Source organism: Seriola dumerili, unplaced genomic scaffold (assembly GCF_002260705.1).
Source record: "Seriola dumerili isolate Sdu_G_001 unplaced genomic scaffold, Sdu_1.0 BDQW01000002.1, whole genome shotgun sequence".
Lineage (NCBI taxonomy): Eukaryota > Metazoa > Chordata > Actinopteri > Carangiformes > Carangidae > Seriola > Seriola dumerili.
The window spans coordinates 1,616,490-1,637,944 of NW_019174257.1; the positions used below are offsets into that span (position 1 = coordinate 1,616,490).

The following is a 21,455-nucleotide window of genomic DNA, read 5'->3' on the forward strand; positions in this document are numbered from 1 at the left end:
CATCACTCAGGTAGCCTGAGGGGGTGTTTTTTTTTTTTTTCGTGCAGGGTGATGATAGTGGAGCCATGTTAGCCACAGTATGAAGGTTTAGCTGCTTGGCCCCTGTTATAACAACTCTAGGAGTCTTGAGGAATGTGGGTTTGTCGTGCAGTCCGTTACTACCCCCTCTCTCTCTCTCTCTCTTTCCTTGTCTCTGCTTCTCTCTGTGTCCCCTCCCCTCTCCCAAACAGGGCAATTCCCTAACTTTTCTCTTTTTCTCACAAGGCTACAGTTAAATATTCCATCCTGGAGCACATATCCTGTCTCAAATTCCGACTCTGGACTCCTTGACGCCAAGGCACTCCGAATTGTTGCAAGGTATTGTGTGCATTAGTGATCTCTGACAACAGTACAATCAAGTCATCAATAGCTTTGATGGTGACTATTGTTTGAAAAGCCCGTTGTTTCACGGGGCATTATCTCTTAATGCATGTCTGTTCAGTAGATAGAGTTAAAGTTGCAAGTTTGAGTTGCAGTAAGGTGGATGATAAATTTAACAATTGTTCCTAAGTGGGTGAAGCGCGGAAGTTGCATATTTTGTTTGACCGGCTTTTTTTTTTTTTCTTGGGAAACTGCATGGAAAAAAAACGACAGGCTAGTCACGTTTTACAGTTTGATCGCTCGCCTTGTTGGAGCTCTCATAGTTTGGGAGAAACTTTCCTGGCGAATAAAGTGGAAAAAAAAACAACACACACTAACCTATTTTCCCATCTGGGATTAACTTGTGTTTCAGCGTGCAGGAGCTGATGTTGCGTTTTTTTTTTTCTCCATTCATAAAGTTGCGGTGACACGCAGAGCTCGTTTCAGTGCTGCAATATTGTGGAAAAAACCGTATTTGTCCTTCTGTCAGCTTATATTAGACACCCTGCTTAATGAGAGGCGTTAGATTTTTCAGCAGATGAAACTTGATATGCTTCATGGACTTGAAGTGTGTGTGTGTGTGTGTGTGTGTGTATGTGTATGTGTGTGTGTATGGATCTCAATAGTGAATCTACAGTAAACTTATTTCACTGTATGCCTTTGCATCTGACATTCATATTCCTCCACTAATGTAAAGTTGTGCTTTCATATGTTTTACTGTGCGATTACAACAAATGTATTGTCCTGAGTGTTTAGATGAGTGAACGCTAATGCAGGATGGATGCTTTCCTGCTTTATTTTGACAGCACAGTTTGGAGTAGTCCTCAGCAGAGCTCCTACTCGGTAATTGATCAGGCATTTCTTTTGTTCAACATTGATCCCGCCTCCATCCTCTTCTCTTATTGCAAGCAGCTACAACCACAGCTATTTTTTTTTCGTGTTTGAATGGGAAAATGTTTTTTTTTTTTTTTTTATCATTTGGTTTTCAAGAAAAAAATGTGCATCGGGTGATACAATAGATATCTGATAAATTAGGGTCATCACAGAGTAGTTGTTCCAGACATAAATTTTAACAGTTATTTGTGTTGGCATTAAGAATAGGAAACTATTAAATAATTATGGCCAATTCTTTTCACATTAGCATTTCTTTAACACCTTGCCAACCAACTTTTTTTTCTTTGTTTTGTTCCCTTCTTCTCTGCATGCTGGAGTGAGTTCACGGCTCATCTATCTCTCATCTTCCATTAAAATTTATCTGAGTCAGAGGGATTTGGAGCCATATTTCTTTTCTTTCCCTTTTCTTTGTCCAGCCCAGATATATAATGTGGTTGGACCCATGGCTTCAGGGCTGGAGACTGGGTCTGCTGAGGTTGTATATCACCAGGGGCCCTCAGTTCACTCTTAAACCTGTGGTCTATAATGAGGTGGAGAAGAGAAAATAAACCTCATGGCTGTCCAATCCAGTCGGACACTGGATGTTTTTCGATTTAATATACCCTAATGCACTTAGGATGGGCTGGTAAGACTATATATGCTATGTATGGGGCTAGAAAATCTGAAATAATTTGATTCAGAAATTCAGATTCTACAAGAAATGATAATGGGCGTAATTTAATTTTGCGACTTCATGTGGACGAGTAATCGGCCTTTGTTAATAGTTAAATGTCCCCACTCTTCTTTCTGACTGTGAAAAGTGCAATGGAGAGAGTCTTTTGAGGTAATTGATCATCTTCATGTGACCATTTAAATCTTACTTAACTCCTACGCCTGTCCTTTCGACCAACCTCCCTCCACTGTCTCTCTGGCTCCCTCTAGGCACATGGCTATGATTTAGGGCAGTGGTTCCCAACTTTTACTGTAAATCAAAGCTCATGACTCATGACCCCTTGTAACAGTTTGCATATATGGCATAATATGAGTCATGTTCCCCTTTTTTTATGTAAATAGTTTTTAGAGCCCTACGGAGGCATACATATGCAGTATTTCACAATAAAAACTAAAGTTGGGAGAGAGGTCAGAAGAAATAAAGATAATGTGTGCATCTCATTACCCCTCAGATTTATATGGCTGCCTTTTCAGGGGTCTTGACCCCCAGTTTTGGAACCATTGACGAAGGAAAATACTGCAGCATGATGGATGCACTGATGGATGGAGGCTTGAAAATGAAATGCACCGCCATGATGCTTAAAACATTGCACGTGTTGCAGTATATAAGCAGAGAGGCTTGTTTGCAGTGCAGTACCTCACAGCGCAAAAAAAATCTCATTAAGACATGTTTCAATTAAAATAAAATTCTTTTCATTTTTTAAAAATTTAATATTCAACAGTTCTGGATATTGGACGTTAAGCATGTCTCTCTAATCAGTTTATGACTTCTCTCTCTGCAGTTAGTACATAACAGTATTTGGTGTCCGTGGAGTGATAAACCACTTATGAGGCTGCTTAGAAATGCAGTAGTGAAAACAGATTGTTGGAAGTCAGGACTGAAGTGTCTCTATTTTCTGGCATGTTTTTCTTTATTCACCTCCAACTCATGTGTTTTCTCTTATCTCAATATAACCACTAAAGGTATGATGTCCTTTTTACAAGATTTTTTAAGATTGGAAAATGTGTGAGGGTGATTTCAGCTGTATCACGAGGATAAAATTGATTCGATCCGTTAGATCATTGATTTCCAAACAGATGTACTTGTGCCCGTGGGGTACTTCAGTAGGTGCCAGGAGGTATGTGGAAAACTTAATCTACTTAACTAGTAAATTCATAGTCTCCAGTAAGCTGCCCATCAACCTGAGTCAGTTAACCCATGACACTTGAGATTGCTTAAAAACCAGTTAACAAAAAGGCAGAGAAGTTTAAATTGTTAGCGAAAAGTAACGGATAAATGTTTGAAACATTCAGCTTCTGCCACTCGTGCAAACTTGACTAAAGCAACCAAAAGACTGCTGAATGAAAAACAGCAAAAGGAGCCGCTTTTATATAATTAATGGCGTCAAATAATAGCCAATTTATAATCCATTTCCATGGACTCATTTGTGGATATTGGATCCCATCTCTCGGGGCTGTGGGGAAACATCTGACAAAAAAGTTTTGTTGTTTCATGTGTCCCCTTTCTTCTTCTGTCCAGCCCCTACTCTGGAGTGCACACCAGGACTGGATCCAGGTCTAGATCCCTCTACTCAGCCTGGGTCCACACATTCAACAGAGAAATCAGAGAGTGAGCAGTAACACGGAGGTGCTGCGGTTGGAGGGATAGCCAGACGGGCCAATGGGATCAGGGAAGCTGGCTCAGGTGCTGCTGGGATGGGCGGCGGTGTGTCTTGCGGCGGTCCATGTGGCATGTGGTCAAACTGGGAATGGGCCGTACCAAGCTAGCCGCTTCACCGGCACTGTGGACCAGAGAGAGGTGCAGCGGGTTCGACGCCGTGGCCAGGAAACACTGAGAGGGTAGGGATGAGAGACTATGTGTGTGTCACTGTGAAAACCCAAATGAGCAGCAATGCGTAACACAGTTTGGTATTGATTTTGTTCATATTACACTGTAGACGCATTCGTAAGAAGAGTGCTGAAATGAAGAGAAGAGAATCGAGTTTGGTTTTGCATACGCAACTCAAAACATTTGTTGCTCTATCTGGAGAAGGTTTAAAATATAAACGACTTTCCCCTCTCTGCTTTCCTGGCAGCTCTCCTTCAACTGCTGTGCTTCCTGGGCTGAGGCCAAGCTCGCCTTATACCAAATTATGCTGCTGAATACTACCACATTGTTTTCTCAAAAACAGCACATGTTCAACCATAACAGGCTGCTTGCCTCACTGAAATCTCCCAGTGTATTTACAGCAAATTGACATTTTCATGGGAAGAGAGGAAAAGGCAGCTTTCTATACATCTCATGAGGAGATGATGAGAGAAAAGCATGACCCAAATTCCCCTGGCTGTATTAGTTAAGCTGGAGAAAGTAGTTCAGGTCTTGCTGTGGGGGATATTGCTGGCCCCTGTTTTAAGTTAAGACAAGCGATGGGGAGAATGGAGTGTGTGGGTACATATGACCATACATGTATGCATGTGTATGTTTTTAAAGGTGTTGTTTATTTGAATGTCTGTATGTGGGGGGTATCTAGTGAAATTAACTACAGGGATCACATCACCTCTCACCAGCTGCAAGCATGAACACCCCCCCCACCCCGTCCCTTCTCTCTCCTGCAGTCCAACTCTTCCACTTTGTTACCTAAACAGCATGAATCTGGGTGTGGGATGTATGTCAGTGTAGCAAAGAGTTTTCACTGTATATTTCGCCACTTCTCCGAAAACAAAGGATGTTTTGTTGGGGCCCGTTTTCAGTGTCTGCATCAGTTATTCCAATCATACTCCCATCTGTCCCAGCTTATGGTTCCCCCAGTGCCAAGCCACAGGAAATGAGGTATTCGTATCACCCGAGGGGGGTATGAAAAGGGGCATTTGTTTCACTGCTGTAGGTGACAAAAGCAGCAGAAGGAATAACAGATGACAGGAAAAATATGGAAGAAAGGAGAGCACATGAGGAAATGAGGGATGAGATGAAGAAGAAATTGAGAGCGATAGTGACGGAGATGGACAGAACTAATGAAAGTGGGTGAATTGTATTCAGTTGAGGCTTATTAATAACGCATGGTAAGGCACACATAGAGTCTAGAACTGGTGTTTTCTCTGAAAACATGTTCGGCCAGGGTTCCTACTGCGTAATAGAAATAGATTTGTCTGCCTTTAGTTTGGTCAATATGGAAAGCATTTATCCATGTTACATAAAGAAAGCTGTCCTCCCTCTGCATTTACAATGTTTTATGGAAAAGACTGCATGAACATGGCCTTCAACGCTTCTACTGTAATGTCCATTGTACTGTTTACAGCCACCATTATCCTGTTGGACACATCAAGTGTTCGCTGGTACCACAAATTAAGCGATTGGCATTGAACTGAAGACATTAAATATATGTTACTGACTGAGCAATAATTCACATTCACAGTTTGACTAACAGACAGTGTGCAGCCACAGGAGAGAGAAACCAGGAGACCTTGCACAAAAGCGTATTATTCTCATCAAATAGTGTGTGGTTTCATGAGAACAAGTAACAAAAGCCTGCAGACTTTTTCCATTACATTGTTAAGCTGGAAACACTACTGTGTTAGGGGTGAAATGGTAGTTTTGTGTACTGAAGCAAATAGGTGATGAGAGTGCACAGCATCATCCGGGTATGGTAAGGCTAAAAAGCTCTGTTTGCACGCTGGGCTTCTGACCAATATGAGTACCACAAACTGGAGTTATTTGACAAAATGTTCAACATCTTTTTGATTATTTTCAATGGATTTCTGGGTGTTGCCTAGTAACTGTCACTTGAATTATTCCGAAACTTTTAAAGTGCCTCCCATGTGCCGGCACAAGCTGGCCAAAGCAAATAGGCCTAATGTGTTGGATTTATTTTCAGTTACTGTTTGAGTGACATTGGCTGAAAACGATCACAGTTCATCTGAAATTGGGTAAAATTAGTCATCTACATCCAACCACCTCTGGATAGAAGCCTTAGGGTGAAGAAATCTCATTTCTGATGAGTAAGTGAGTGTTTTGGCTGTTGATAAACCTTTGTGTAGTGTGGGCCAAATGTTTTTACACAGGAGTCGACAGATTTTACTACAACTCATTCATCCCAACAAACTATAATACGTGCAAACCCATGCTTGGGCCTTACCATAATCTTCATCTCAGTCGAGTCGAGTTGCACCAATCATGGGTTTCACATATTCCCTGTGTGGGAGATGGAGGGAGGTTAGTTTAATGATGGTCATTACACTGGCCTTGGGCTGGGGTGTAGTGTTTATTTGCTGGCTAGAGCTCCATATCCCCTGGTCTGTCTCTCATGGTGCCGGGTCTTATGCTGACTGACTCTGATTTATTGGCTCCTACAGCACACTGCAGCCTGGCATCAGTCCACTCAAGGGCGGCATCTGATCAGACCATAGCCTGGCTGGCTGGCTGGCCAGCTGCCTGCTCTGCTTTACTTGATGGGTGATTGACTGTCTGGTTGGTAGAACCAGAGAAGGAAAGTGTGAGGCAGAGACGGAGCATTTTTGCTTTTGATTTCTCTCACTTTTTTTCTAATGTTTCTAAGAGTCGAATATTTATAGTTTAATAAGATCTCTTATTTGTTAGAGTTGAAAGAATCCAGCCAAGTACTTCTTTTTGCAGCCACCCGCCTTATTAACTTAGCCCGGCTTTGCCCAGCTCTGCTGAGGAGAGACGCTTTGGATGCTGGCTAACTTGGCAGACAGTCAGCCCCAAAGCAGAGAATTAGATTTAGTCACTCATGTCCCTTCCAGAATAATATCAATACCACACTGATGGTCTGGATAGGGTCCTCTATTTACAGTCCGCCTTGGCATGTGTTTAATTTGAAAAGGAATAAAAGCATTTCACTGTTTAGGACATTGGACAAACTTCTTCTATCTGAGTGTTTTGAGGACAAAGGAAAGTAAAAAAAAAAAAGACCTAAGAAAAAAAAAAAAAACTTGAGAAGAATTTATATTTGGGATGAGTGAACAATTGCCAGCTTCCCTTTCTGTTTTATGTGCATTAAGTTCCATTTTAGGTTTTTATGTGTCTGAATTTTATGATTACTGTATATGTGCAGGCTAAGACTGAGCTGTAAAGACGGGATTATCTTGGACCACTGACTGGCATGTGGTCTGTGAATAAAGTGGTTTCTACTTAATGTCAGAGTCTATGAAAAAGATTTAGTCATCAGTTTTACTTCCCACATCTGACATTGCTGCACACATTGACATATACATAATCAAACAAACATAATATGCATGCCACATAAAGGCATTACACAAGCTTATTTATGTGTGTGATTTACAGTTATTTCTATAGTTGATCACAAACAACATTAGCTTTGCCACAAATCATCTGAGTTATGAAAGATCTTGGGTGATGACATACATTTTTATGGAAAACAGCAATATTCAAATGTCCCCTCTGGGATTCGCATGGTAGACCACAGTTTAAGTTTAATTGTGATAGAGAGCTTTATCTCTGGAGACCTGTAGCTTGAGGTTAGTGAGGTAACTTCAGGTTTAACTAAATCCTATGACGGTGGGTTACTTCTTACTGAGGTAATTCACCATGGTAACTTACACTGAACTCCTAATCTGCTCTGGAGAAACTTCAGAGGATCAGAGCAAAACCTGTCAACAGCCCAATACTGACCAATCAGATAACTGGAAAAACTGAGTCATCATCCCTACAGGATCCCAATGGGAAAAAAAGAGTTCACAATTAAGTGATAAATAATAACAAGCAGTAGACATTTTCAGTCTAATCATCTTGCTGTTCCAGACCTTGCATGTGTCCATTCTGGTTTTAAAACAGAGCTTCTAATAAATGCATGGAGAGTTTATCACACTAAATAAAGTAAGAAGTAAGAAACTTAGCAATAACCTATGTAATTTAGGCATGTATTTAAAGTATATCCTTAGCCTTGGAAAATATTTCTAGTGTTTCTTTCCTATTCTAGTTCCTATTCCTATACTATTTACATTTCATTCAGTTAAGTAGTAAATGTCACTATAACCGAATTTTCCAGCTTTTCATGTCATATGAAATACTTTATTCATGGTTCTGATGATGTTGCTTATAATTAACAACTCCGCCTCTTTCACATGAACGTGCTTGTAGTCAAAGAGGAAAACCTAGAGTTAACTGAGCTAAATGATAACCAGCTTTGTAGTACCGGTTATCCAGTTCGGTTAAGCCAGACGATGGAAGGTTTCCTGGGTGTGTTGAACTTGCTTCGTAGTACAGGCCTTTGTTGTCTCTCAGCCAGAGGAGTCAGCTCAACAAACACAAGCAATTCCCTTCTCTGTTACACTGCCAACAATCTTTCACTCTTTCCCCCTTTATCTCTGTATCTCAATTAAATTCAATTACACTTCTTTAAAGGAGCTACTTTTAAGTTTTTGCTATTGCTACATTGCCAACATTATTAACCCATTAACAGATGTTTACAGCATCAAACTTCATTCCTTTACTCACCAAGCAGTTCCAGCAGTCAAAAAAAAAACCCTCTTGTTTTGCTTCAAATTCTATCACTTCTTTTCTTCTACTTAAGTTAGCATGCTAACCAGTTAGCTTTGGCATGGTTGGCCCATCTCATCACTCTCTGATACTGAGTCAATAGTGTCCGGTAGGCTGCCCTGAAGAAATAACGCTGCTCAGAGGATGTATTATAACTTCTTGTCTTTTAAGACAGCTGAAGCTCTTGGCAAGACTGGTAAGTAAACAACTGTTAATACTAATGTTGGCTATGTAGCAATAACAACACTTAGCCTATACAAATAACTCCTTTAATGGCATGAGTTTAGCAGGACAACATTGCCAAGACAAGAATGTATCAACTGTTCCTCTTGTTTCTATCACTATCCGAGAAAGTGAGCACTATACTAACAGTACAGTTTTGAGATATTTTACTTGAGTGTTTCTATTTCGTGAGATGTCATACTTCAACTTCACCTCAGACTGAAATATTGCACTTTGTCCGTCACTGCATATATCTCGGTCTGACTACTATCCTCTGCTGATAAGGACTTTACAGTTAACATAAGGCAAATTCACAAAATATTTTCAACATAACTATTTCATTCCTTCCCTTCCGCTGTCCTGCCTTTTCCCCTTCTTTTTTCCACTTTCCCTTCATTTCCCCTTGTAATTTTCTGTCCTTCCTTTCTTTCGTTGCTTTCTTCAGCTCCTCTGAGCACGAAAAGCTTTCAAACTGAAGATATCACATTTTTACTCAACGGTGAAGCAAAATTTTACTTGATTTTTTTTTTTTTTTTTTTTTTTACCTCTAATGAAATTTAAAGTTAATGCAGAATTTTATTTTCTTAGTGGCACAATAGCTAATTTTGAATATCTATTCCACCACTGATTAATATCCATCTCTCTTATCACCATCTGTAGTTGGGTCATCGACTATACACTACATTCCTTTGTCATCCTCACTCCTCTATCTGATAGGAGAGCAACAGGCCCAGGTGTTGCTAGAGGCAGCAATATGTTTACGAGTTGTCCTGAGGGGGGTCAGATACCAGGCAAATGACCTTTGACCTATGACCAGTACCCTGACGCACACATACACGGACACAGACACCTGACCTGGAGTCCTGGCAACTGTGAACTTCTGGGCTGTTTCTTTATGGAAACAGACTGTCTGTAGTCATTTTCCATGCCTGCCCAGCTCTGCCTTTCCTTGTAGGTCAGTGGAGGCTCTGCTCTGAACTGCCATAACCTTTGACCCTGTGGATTCCTGCATGGGAAGAGGACCCTCAGGCTACAGCCTCGTAACAGCCTTGTTGATTTTGCATTTTCTAATTTTATAACTCAAACTCTTTGCTAAAACCCAAAGAAACCACAACCACGGAGAAAATTAGATTTGCAACTAGGAAAGGAAACGGTGAAAACATGCATTGAAAATTAGAATTTGCCAGACACCAACGTGACTGATTAATATACCTAGTTTTATGTCATCAACAGTCCAAAACCCAAAGATATTCAGTTTACCATCTTATATGATAAAGAAAAGCAGCAAATTACAGCAATCTGAAAAAGATGAAATCTGAGAGTATTTAGCATATTTACATAAAATGTTCAAGCTCTAAAATTAGTCTTAGTTAAATGAGTTTCATGAAATGACAAGATAAGTAATAGTAACAGTAAGATAAGTGGTGATTATTGTGGTTATAGAAGCCTACTCTGAAAAACTCTACAATACTGCAGCCCCTTTCGACTTTGAACTCTGACTACAGAAACCCCTTTTTTTTTTCTATTCTTCATATTTCCCCTTGGATGAGGTGGCACCCATTTTCCTTTTATTACTATTAATGGCAGTTAATGAGCGATCCACGGGCCGGGAGGCAACTTCAAAGGCCGCAACATGGCCACAGAAGAGTTAATCTCCTTTAGATTGTGCCCTGAGAACAGTAGGACATTTCAATATTGAGGAAAACCCCTGGGGCTTAAACTCCTTTTTTTATGGCTGTCTTTCATTCTGTTTTACTTCAGTCCACTGTCTAAAGCTTCGTCTCTGTGATAGGAGACCAGGCGTTGACCTGGAGGAAAGAGAGAGAGAGGGAGAGAGAGAGGAAGAATAACAAACCAGAGCACCTCAGGGTCAGACCCCTATAATCCTTCATATATTGACATCCCCCAGGTCTTTAACAGTGGAAAATCTTCAACGCTTTGTGAAGAAATAGATCAGGGAAGAAGTTTGGTTCACTGCTCATTAAGTGTTGGAATGCTGATGTCTCGCTCTGTACATTTCTGACGTTTTTTCGAAGCCCTGTTTAGTTTGTGTGTTTGCCCCAGAAATTCAACCCCCACCAAGGATCTGGCCTGTTCTTGCTTATGCTGCTCTCTCCCTCGTTTCCATATCCTCTGTTTTCCGCTCCCACTCCTCCTCCTACTTCCTCCTTTTCTCAACATAAACTTGTTTTGCTTTCCCTCCCACTGATCTCCTGTTCTTTTCCCACCGTCCCCTCTTCCCTCTTCCTAACCGCCATTTCTCTCACTCCGTTCGCACTTTCTCTCTAAAGCCAACCCTCACGTTTCAGTTTCTGGAAATGTCCCAAAGAACCCACTGCTTCTGTATTTTCTCCCCTTTCTGTTTTATTTTTATCTTTCGTTTTTTTTTGTGGCCACCAATTTTACCTACATAAATATCTCTCGTCTGCTTGCCCACCTGTTTGTCTGTCTCTCTGCCCCCCCACATGCCATCTGGTAATGTGGTTGGAGGTGTGCTCTGCTCTTCATCCATCAGAGATTCAAACCACAGCTGTCATCTCCCTGGTGACAGCCCGGGGTTACTACGGATACTGTCTGGTGAGGAGGAGACGCAGGTCATCTCTTTCACACAGGAGGAACTTGAGAAGTTCATCAGGGTTGACACTTAATTTCCCACTTTAGCACTGTTCTTCTAATCGCCCTGTTTTGAACGCATATTCAAAAACTGCTCAGTCATGTTAACTTTTACTGCTTTGGTTTCGCTGCAGCACTGAAATGATTAATCAATTAATTCAGTTAGCTAATCCATGGAAAATGTGCTGACAATGATTTTGATGATAGATTCATTGTTTAAAGGAATAGTTCTACTTTTTTAGGAAATGCTGTACTTGTAATTCCCTAGAGTCTTTGGTAGTTGCCTCGTACTTTGTCCCAAGAAATCGCCTGGCATGTTACTCTACGGAAAAAGTTTCAATTTTCGCTTTTTAACTTTGGTTTTCGCATGACTTAAACAAACAAAATATAATGTACTGATTAGTGAGCTTTAGAGGTGCTGGTAGGTGGATTATGTAACAGAACCCAGTTAGATGTGTCCCCCATTTCCAATCTTTATCGTAAGCTAAGCTACCAGCTATAGCTGCTGGTTCATACATGAGGGGTATCTTCTCATCTAACTCCCTGCAGGAAAATGAATAAGCATATTTCTATAGTACTACTGTTCCTTTAAGTCACTAAACAAGCAAAAAATATAAACCAGTGGTTGCTTCTAGCCTCTCAAATCTTCGGATTTGGCTTTCTAAAATTTATATCGTAACTTTGGCTTTTGGACTGCTGGATTGACAAAATAAGAAATGTAAAGTTTCACTGTTTTTGAAATAATTGACAAACTAAAACTGCTACAACTAATATGCAGCAAGTTGTATGACTTGAATAAAAATGACAGTTTTAGTTAGTAAAAGTACTCATGTTTCAAGAAAAATAACCAAAATTAAGATGTAAAAGCTTTCCCTTTAAGGAGCAACATTGGTTTATACATCATGGTCACTTTACTTGCCATGAGGTGTACCACTCACCCTGTGAAAACACTTGTAAAATATCTTCTGTGGCTCTAGAAGCAGCTTTGCAAAGTTTGAAAAAAAAAAAAAAAAATCCAATGTTGTCATCAGGATTAAACCTGTGCTATATGTTGGAGACACAGAGTGTGAAACAGACACTCAATCAACAGTTGAGTTGCATCATGAGAAAGATGTAGAATCCAGTGTTTGTGAAGCTTGATTCAAACTAGTGACTACAAATCAGAATATCCTCGCCTCTGCTATACCAATTTCTGACTTAAAAAAAAACAAACATTGTCACCAGCAAGTCCCTCGACTCTATGAAAGTGCAATACTAAATCCCCGGGTACCCTTTTAAAGATGTGTTAATTTGTTGTCTAATTTCACTAGCCCTTGGTCAGCGTCTGAAAACATAGGGTAATCTAGCGTTACCTTAAACAGTCATAAATTATGTCCTGGGGGCAGAAATTGTCTAGACTAAGGAGATGTGATCCCTGTGGCAAATTACTTTACCATGAGCATCTGGATCACGCTTTTTCCCAATTTACCAAGCTGTGGTCACTCAGTTCCTAGTCATGCCATCAGCAAATGCAAACAACTAACCACTATCGCAGATGACCACAGATATGCCCGTTATTATACGCTTTGAAAGGTCACTAAGGATATCATTACTACAACCACATAGTTGGAATCCCTTCAGCTTGTTAAACAGCTTTATGCAGCGACTTGGGGTATTTCTCTTTTGTGCACACAATGATTTGTGCACACTTCTTTACAGTGCGTGGATCTAGGCTTTGGGATTGATGCATGTTGGGATTTTTACTCCATTTCTAAATAAACTGAGTTATAAGTGGGTGTGTAATTATTCATGGACGATAAAAAGTGAAACTGAAGTCCACTTTGCATCAGCTTGTAAAGCAGCTGCAGACTTCAGTACCACTGCTTGTTTATGTGTGTGTTTGTGCGTGTGTGAGCCGAGTCAGTCGTCTTGAGATGTGGTTTAGCCATTTCCTCAAAGGAATACTTTGTGGCTAACCTGTCAGGCCATCAAGCACTCCATACGCCATTATGACTCTTACATATGTCAGGCAGGGTCAAAGTTCCTTGCAGACTCTCCACCAGTAGGAATCAGAGCTGACTGAGAGGGGTGGGCAGCGATGGGGAGCAGCACTGGATATTTGCCAGAGAACAGCACAGTCAGGCATGGAATTTGGGAGAAAGGACTTTATACATCCTGTCCTTCCAAGTTTAAATTCACCCTTGAATGAAAACAAAATGCTCCTCCTCATGTTGTAGGCCCCTCGCATTTCCTTTCCCTCCTGCCCTCTCTGAAAATACCTCCATCCATCACCCGAGGAGGCTTTGTATCAAAGTTTGTTATGTTTATTCTAAAAGCAGGGGCCGTGCAGGTCTTGGGCAGCACAGAAAATAACTCATAACTGTGTGTATTTGTTTAGGGGTTTTACTGAAATATGTTTGGGAGGTCTGGGTGAGTAGTGAACTTGTTTGTTCTTTCTTTTTGTCTCTGTCAGACCCAATGTGTGTGGCTCTCGCTTCCATTCATACTGCTGTCCAGGCTGGAAGACTCTGCCGGGAGGCAACCAGTGTATTGTTCGTAAGTTGCTTCATCCTTAAATCCTCGATACCACAAAGCCCAGTGGAAAAGATAACAAACAGACTTGGGATAATTCTGCTTGTATCATTATCTTGAAAAATGAATGAACCAATTAAATTCACTCCCCTCCCCTCCCCTCCCCTCCCCTTCCCCTCCCCTCTCCTCTCCTCTCCTCTCCTCTCCTCTCCTCTCCAGCAATTTGCAGGAATTCGTGTGGCGATGGCTTCTGTTCCAGACCCAACATGTGTACCTGCTCGAATGGCCAGCTCTCTCCCAGCTGTGGAGCAGGAGCAGGAGGTCAGTAGTGCCGCTCATTTCACACACATAACTTTATCTTCACCTAACATCAAACCCATCATAATGTGGCAACAAATAAACAGAATAAAGTAAGTGAATAGCTGTTTATCTGCATTCAATACATTACATCGCATTTATCTTGGACAGGATGAATCAGGAGCAGCAGTGTCTTGCTCAAGGATACTTTGACACATTTTTGGGAATCAGCATCATCGCTGTAAGAGCTGAGGCAATTAGTCAATTATTCTACTTTTACACTATTAGCAGCAACAATTTTGATAACTGAATTGTCATTCAATTAATTTTTCAAGTAAAAATTCCAAACAATCTCCAGGTTTCCGTTTTTTGTCTTATGTGATAGAAAATGATATGATGTGATATTTTCAGGTTGTGGAGAGTTGTTTAGACAAAATAAGACATTTGATGATGTTAGGTTTAACCCAAATTATGATTATACATTTATTATTATTATTATTATTATTATTATTATTTTTACTCTCTTCTGATATTTTATTGACCAAATGTTTAATCAGTTAATTCAAAAAGAATTTGGCAGATTGATTGATAATTAAAATAATCAATACTTGCAGCCCTAAACCATATGATGAAATGGATAGTTTGACATTTTGATAAAGATGCTTATTCACTTTTCTGGCAGAGAGTAAGATGTGAAGATTTAAGCCATTGCCATATCTATGAAGCCACAGCCAGCAGGAGAGTTAACTTAACCCAGCTAAGTCCAAAGATAACATGAGTCTGCCTACCAGCACTTCTAAATGGCTGGTTACCTGGCAACTGCTCCCAGCCAAAAAATAGTGCAGCACACAAACCCGCACACAAAGTGGTGGTTTTATGTATGGATTAAACAAACTGGGTGTCATGTAATGTATTAATTAGTGTGCTTTAAATGTGCTGTTAGTCAGAGTTTAATTACTTTGGACAGACCCAAGCTAGTTGTTTCTCCCTGTTTCCAGTCTTTGTGCTAAGCTAAGCTAACTAACTTCTAGCTATAGCCTTTGGCCTTTTCGGCACCTTATCTGATTCCTTACTCTACACAAGTAGTGGCAGAATAAACCAGTAGATCATTGTTGTAATGCAAAGTATTGAAACAGTGCATTCCCATTATTTTTCCAAATAGCCTCGAGCTGTACCTCACTTTACTGCGTGATCCTGCTAAGTGGCCTAAACTGCTGACCAAATGATGTTGCCTGTTACACTGAACAGTTTCAGCTCCTACTTATTCAACTGTTCTGCTATTTTCCAAAGGTAATGGTTCCACCCTTCTCTCAGGGGAGCCAGAATAGTACTGTAGCCAGTGTAATAGTAGTGTATAGAGCCCCAGGCCTGTGCTACAGCCTGCAGGTCACAGGGTTTGTCAGGATTAAAGCAAAGAGTCTGGCTGCCCCAGCTGAGTCTGCTGGGCTTAGTTACAGACCACTCAGGATGTGTGTGTGTGTGTGTGTGTGTGTGTGTGTGTGTGTGTGTTTGTGTGTGTGTGTTTGGAGTAGAGGTGTTTTACAGCACACGCAGAGTGTGTGAAATCTCATTTGTCTTAGTGAGATTAGTGAAATGTGTGCAGGGTTTAAATATGAAGGTAATATGTGCAGGACATGCCGAAAACATTTTCGTTAAGCTGCACTTTGGGACCATGCAAAGTGTGTGTCAATGTGTGTATTAAGTAGCATGCGATGTGTTCAGCTTCACTGCTTTAATAGGCCAAAGTCAGCTCGTCAGTCACGCCTAGCCCCTGCCAGACCCCTTTCACATGCTCACATTCCATTAAGCCTGCTAACACACATACTGTACGTAGACACTTACACTCTTATTAAACAAACAGAAAGAAAAAAAAATGTACATGCACACGCTCGCACACAGTGAGCATCAGTTGGCTGTGACCCAGAGGTGTAAAACGGGATCTGTTCCAGCCATAAGTAAGGACGACCCTTAGAGGAAGGGCACGGAGGGTGGGGTGGAGAAAAACAGCCTCTGACCTGTGTGGCAGGATACGCACAGATCTCCTGCAGAGTCAGTGCTTTGGCAAGAGCTATGAAGTCATGTTCCTAAGAGACAGGAACGACGTGAAAAAGTGAAGTGATAAATTGGAGCAAGAGCTTAGCAGACCTGAGCCGAACTGATTGTCACACTTTGTCATTCTCAGCTTTCCTCACCTGGGATTTATGGTGGCTTTTTTCGACAGGGTTACAGGCAGCGGAGAGGCAGGAAATGAAGCCGCTGAGATGCTGTATGATCAGTTTATTAGTAGTTTTGAATAATGCTTGAATGGCCTGTTAAGAGTGGTGTTTATCTAACCTATTTATCTAACCTAAAAGATGTATCTGTTACTTTGCTCACCATCTTATGTTTAACTGCTTCTGAACTACTCAGACTATTGTAGTGGGATGTTTCCAACTGTCTTCGCTACATTTTATATTTGGTTATAAAGCTTTGATTTGAAGTCCCACTGAGCCACACTCACTGTTTTAGGTGTGTCCAACAAATTACTTTAGCTGAAAATTGTTTTCGCAACATTATCTGTCTCTGAGGCTTTAGGCCATGCCAAGAGCAGGCAAACACCCCACATTGTAGATCTTGTCTTCCCGAATGTGCTAACTCCCAAATTCAGCTTTTGGAGAGAGTCCACCCTTTAATAGGATAATTCAGTGCAGTTGGAAATAAATTGCAGCTCTATAGAGATCCGTTTGGAAACACCAATTTCCTCTGCCTTAATTATACAGCCTGATTCTAGCACCCTGGTTCACTGGGTTATAGATAGCATCTTCATGTCTCATGTCTTGCCTGTGGAATGCAGAGGTTTAAATAAATCAGCAACAGATTTGTGGTTTTCTACATGTTATCCACATGTCTGTGATTATTGTTGTGTCCATACAGATGGTTGTATATGATTTTTTCTTTTACGACTCTTCCTGGAAGCTTTGTTGTTTTCGATTAACAATATAAGCACGTGTTCCAGTGGATAGCCTGGCACACCTTTAGAAACTGACACAAAACCGGATTTTTGAAAAGCCATGGTGGCTTAGTAACTGCATAAGTCACATTTACTGATAACGCTGGTTACGTATCGTAACCCGGTAGGAAAATTTCTGGGCTCAGTTCGAAAGAAATTCTTCACGACTGCGGAGACAAACCCAATAGCCACAGCTCTTAGAGGGCAAAGTCTATATGAAATAGATCTTATGGATACATGTCACTTTCCTGACGACAAGGGTTAGTGTTGTAAGTCACCCTTGAAAGAAACCCGCTGACAGTTTAGAGCAGAGCAGCTGTGCTGACGATCGTATAGGGTTGTCTTTATAACCTTGTCTTCCCATAACCATAATTACAAAATCATTACCACGGATGTTCTCGCCCTAATGCTGAGAAACAGCTGTCTTCAGACTGACAGGCTTCCACTGGCCATTGACTAGGAACAGTGGTGAGTGCTGGGAAAACAGGGAGGGCCTTTTTAATTAGAAGCCATGCTGCTCCACTCCATGAAAAACAAGGTGCAGGACTCTGAATTTCCTAAAATGGAAAGAAATCTTTGCATTTGGATGACAACTGACTTTGACAGCATCTTATGCAGCTTTGTTTCATTACATTGCCCATCCATGCTGAAACTGCAGCTGACTTGTCCCTGGGGTGTGTGTGTGTGTGTGTGTGTGTGTGTGTGTGTGTGTGTGTGTGTGTAAATCAGGACAAAACACAGCTATAAAGCTCCTCAGTTTTCCATCAGACACACATGCACCCATACACACACACACACACACACACACACACACACACACACACACACACACATTCAACACACAAGCCTGGACTTCCTGTGTTTCGCAGCCTCTCGTAAAAAACACCCAGATGTGAGCAGCTCACCAACGACACTACCAGAATACAGAGGTGCATTGTGGTGCTGTAAAGCAACACCCAGCTCCTTTTGCTCAGTGTCTGGAAGACACACACACACACACACACACACACACACACACACACACACACACACACATACATACACACACATACATCCCCCCATGCTGCTGCTCTGCACGTGCGGCTTTCCAGGCACAGGTCATTGGGGCAAACCATCTCCCTCCACCTGCGGGGGATGGAGTGCCACGAGGAGGGGGAGGGAGGTGCAAAGTTTGCCAATGAGATCATCTTCTTCTCTCTCCGAATGTGCTTGTTTGCTTCCTCCTCCTCCTCCTCCTCCTCCTCCTCCCATCTAGTTCCTGTTACATAAAAATCACGACATGAACTTACTCTCTCGTACACCATCAATATATCTCCATCTTTCCAGCACCTGACCCATTATCCTCTATTCCTGAGGGCAGAGAGTTCAGTGGGCAGAGAGACTCTTACTGCAATGTTTCTTTTCCAAATCAACCTTAGCCAAACTCTTTCACCATACTTCCTTGACCTATTTAGAAATACGTTTTTGTGGGGAGGGGAACTTGTTGAAAAATGGATGAGCTTACCCAAGTTGCCCTCAGCTTTGGGGGAGTCTGGGTTACAGCGCGCTGGAACACTTTTCTCCAAGGTTTGTTCCACAGCGGGGAAAACTGAAATCACTCAGTGCAATCATTATTCATGTTTCACATCACTGCTCCTTTTGTTGGCCTGAGAGAAGAAAAGCGAGTCAAAAGAGCGTACAGCGTTAACCTCATGTCTTGAACAGAGCTGAGGTTGAAACCTGAGAAGAAGACGTGACCGAGCTCCCATGAGAGCGAATGAGAAGAAGAGAAAGAGACAGCACACTAGTACACTAACCTATAAACCCAGCCTGCCCCAGAGTCCCAAACTATTTGCTTTAATTTATAACCACATGTTGCTATGAGATGCAATCCAGACAAAAAGTAGTTTCTGCCAAATCTGTACGTAGAGTCTGCCAAGTGTTGCACAAGAGAAAGTTAACTGGAACTTCTTCTAGACTTTAGATACATTAAATATGTGGAGGAATGAAAGCTTGGTTGACAGTTTCAGCGAATCACACACTCTGCCTTGCATTTACGGAAACTCCGCAGCACAGGAACCACATCCAAGATATGTGCTTTGACTCATGTAACTGAAGTCTATACTGTGTAAGCTGCCAGTAAGGCAGTGTAGGAGATCACAATGAAAATGAAAAACTACCTTAGAGTATATTCACTCACCGTGACTCACACAAGTCATATTAAGTGTGTTTGGGTACAGTCAGAATAAGTGGGTGGATTATAGTGGCTGAAATGCCTCCTGTTGGCAAGTGTGCAAACTCAGAAAGTCTCATTAGACAAACTCAGCTACGGGGAAGCTCAGCCATTTCCCCTCTGCTGCACAGCTCTGCATGCCAGAAATGATAAAGAGAGAGAGAGACATAAACAGGCAGATGGAGAGAGAGGAAATTAATGTTGAACTTGCGATTAAGTTATGGACAGAAGAGCATGAAAGGCAGAGAATAGGGAGAAGTGCAGGAAGGAAGAAAAATAAAAGCACAGGGTGAAGGACAATAAAATATCCACTTGAGCCTGGGGGAAAGTAAAAAGAGGATACAAGGAAACACTCAGAGAATACAGTCAGCTAACATCCAGCACTGTAGGTGTCTTCTTTCCTCTTGTGTACGGTAACAACCTGGCTCAGCAGACAGCTACTTGTCAGACAGGAAGTCCAATTAATTTCTCTTATGGAAGCTAGTGCTACGTGGGTTAACTTTGGACTGTCAGTTTGGCGTTCTCACACTCTGGCAAAGCAGTCTGTCAGCCAGGAAAGTCCTGCTTCATAATTAATAGCTTAGTTATAATAGCTGATACCATTGCAACACTTCTGGTCTGGTTATCCACTATTCAAAATTACACTCTTTTTCTTAGACTTTCTCCTCTGTGCATCCTGCTATGTTTGGATTACCCCCCTTACCCAGTTTCCCTCTCCTCTCAGCAAATTCCTGAATGACTGACTGACTGTAGCGTACAGCTGGCTCGACTAATTGCCTTCCCTCAGTCTGCTTGATTAGCTTTGGTTTTGTGGCCTGGGGCCTTTGAGCCTTGTCTGCTGATCTAAAGCTGACAAAGAAACACCAGTGCTGTGCAAACTCAGCTGAAGTGTAAAGAGCTTCATAATGTGTTAAAGTGACCATAGTTATTTAATGCTCAGATGTTTGGAAACAACTCTTAATGTGCCTTTTTACTGGGTAATAATTTAATAAAGAAATCTATTTAGTCACTCAGTTAATACACACTCTCATTTAAAAAAAATCTAGGTTTGGTTGATAATGACAGGTTGTACATAACAAAGCCTTTTCAATGTTCCTCTTTTTATTCATCCTTTGATAATGCTGCAGCTTGTGTTTTGATAAAACAAGGGATGTGAAGGTCTGATGTTCATCATTTCTTTCCTCCTCATTTTGTGCCCTTTCCACTCCACACCCCATCATCATTTCTCCCCTTGTCTCTTTCTTGTCTCCTACAGTTCAGTCCTGTAACGTCAGGTGTATGAATGGAGGCAGCTGCGCAGAGGACTCATGCTCCTGCCCGAAGGGCTACACAGGCAGCCACTGTGGACAGCGTGAGTTAAAGCTGCTGCAGCACCCATGGGTGTGAATGTGTGTGTTTGTGGTGTTGGTTGCACCGTGTCACCTGCTACAATGTCTGATCAGAAAGACTAAAAGTCTTACTGTAAGAGAGATGAAAGGGCGATGGAAATTCTGCAAATTGTCTGTCTTTATATTTGGATCTCAGCACTACATTAGGACTTTTTCAGACTATCCCTTTACTTTTTGAAAGTTTGGCCATGTTTTGTGGTCAAAGCAAGGTTCAAAGTGAGACATGAAGTGAAGAGAGTTGGTGTTATTGTCTAAAGGACTGATGTCATCAATGAAAATCCTCATGTGTTTTTAATACAAATATACAATGCAGCATGTGTTTATGTGTTAGTAATTCTGAGATGAAGTCATTTGAAGCTTAATGAAAGACTTCTGTGTGTGTCTGTGATAGAGAAAGAGAAAGAAAGAGACAGAGTGTGCTAAGTTTGTAAATTCCCTGTGATTCACTCTTTTTTCCCGTCTCTCCTGTAGCTGTGTGTGAGAATGGCTGCCAGAACGGTGGGCGCTGCATTGGGCCCAACAGATGTGCCTGTGTCTACGGTTTCACTGGTCCGCAGTGCGAGAGAGGTGAGAGCTCATCCTGGTTTCTACGTTGATACCGTAGTGTCTCCTGTATACTTTTGCTACTATGTATACTTCCTTTCTGCTCAGTTTGTATGGCTGTGATAGAGGCTTGCTGGTGGAGCTAGACAATCAGCCCATGTGTGAACAAACCCACAGTTT

At 41.5% G+C, this 21,455-nt stretch overlaps 1 protein-coding gene across 1 annotated transcript in view; it reads left to right on the forward strand.

The window, feature by feature from the left end:
• The first annotated feature begins 280 nt into the window (after positions 1–280).
• The window catches only part of LOC111218927 (fibrillin-2-like), a 65,299-nt gene continuing 44,124 nt past the window's right edge, over positions 281–21,455 (forward strand). The window contains exons 1-6 of the mRNA XM_022741454.1: positions 281–357; positions 3,524–3,843; positions 13,788–13,870; positions 14,066–14,167; positions 20,600–20,695; positions 21,204–21,299. Coding sequence (XP_022597175.1) covers positions 3,665–3,843; positions 13,788–13,870; positions 14,066–14,167; positions 20,600–20,695; positions 21,204–21,299 — 556 coding nt within the window. The 5' untranslated portion in view covers positions 281–357; positions 3,524–3,664. The remainder of the gene's footprint in view (positions 358–3,523; positions 3,844–13,787; positions 13,871–14,065; positions 14,168–20,599; positions 20,696–21,203; positions 21,300–21,455) is intronic.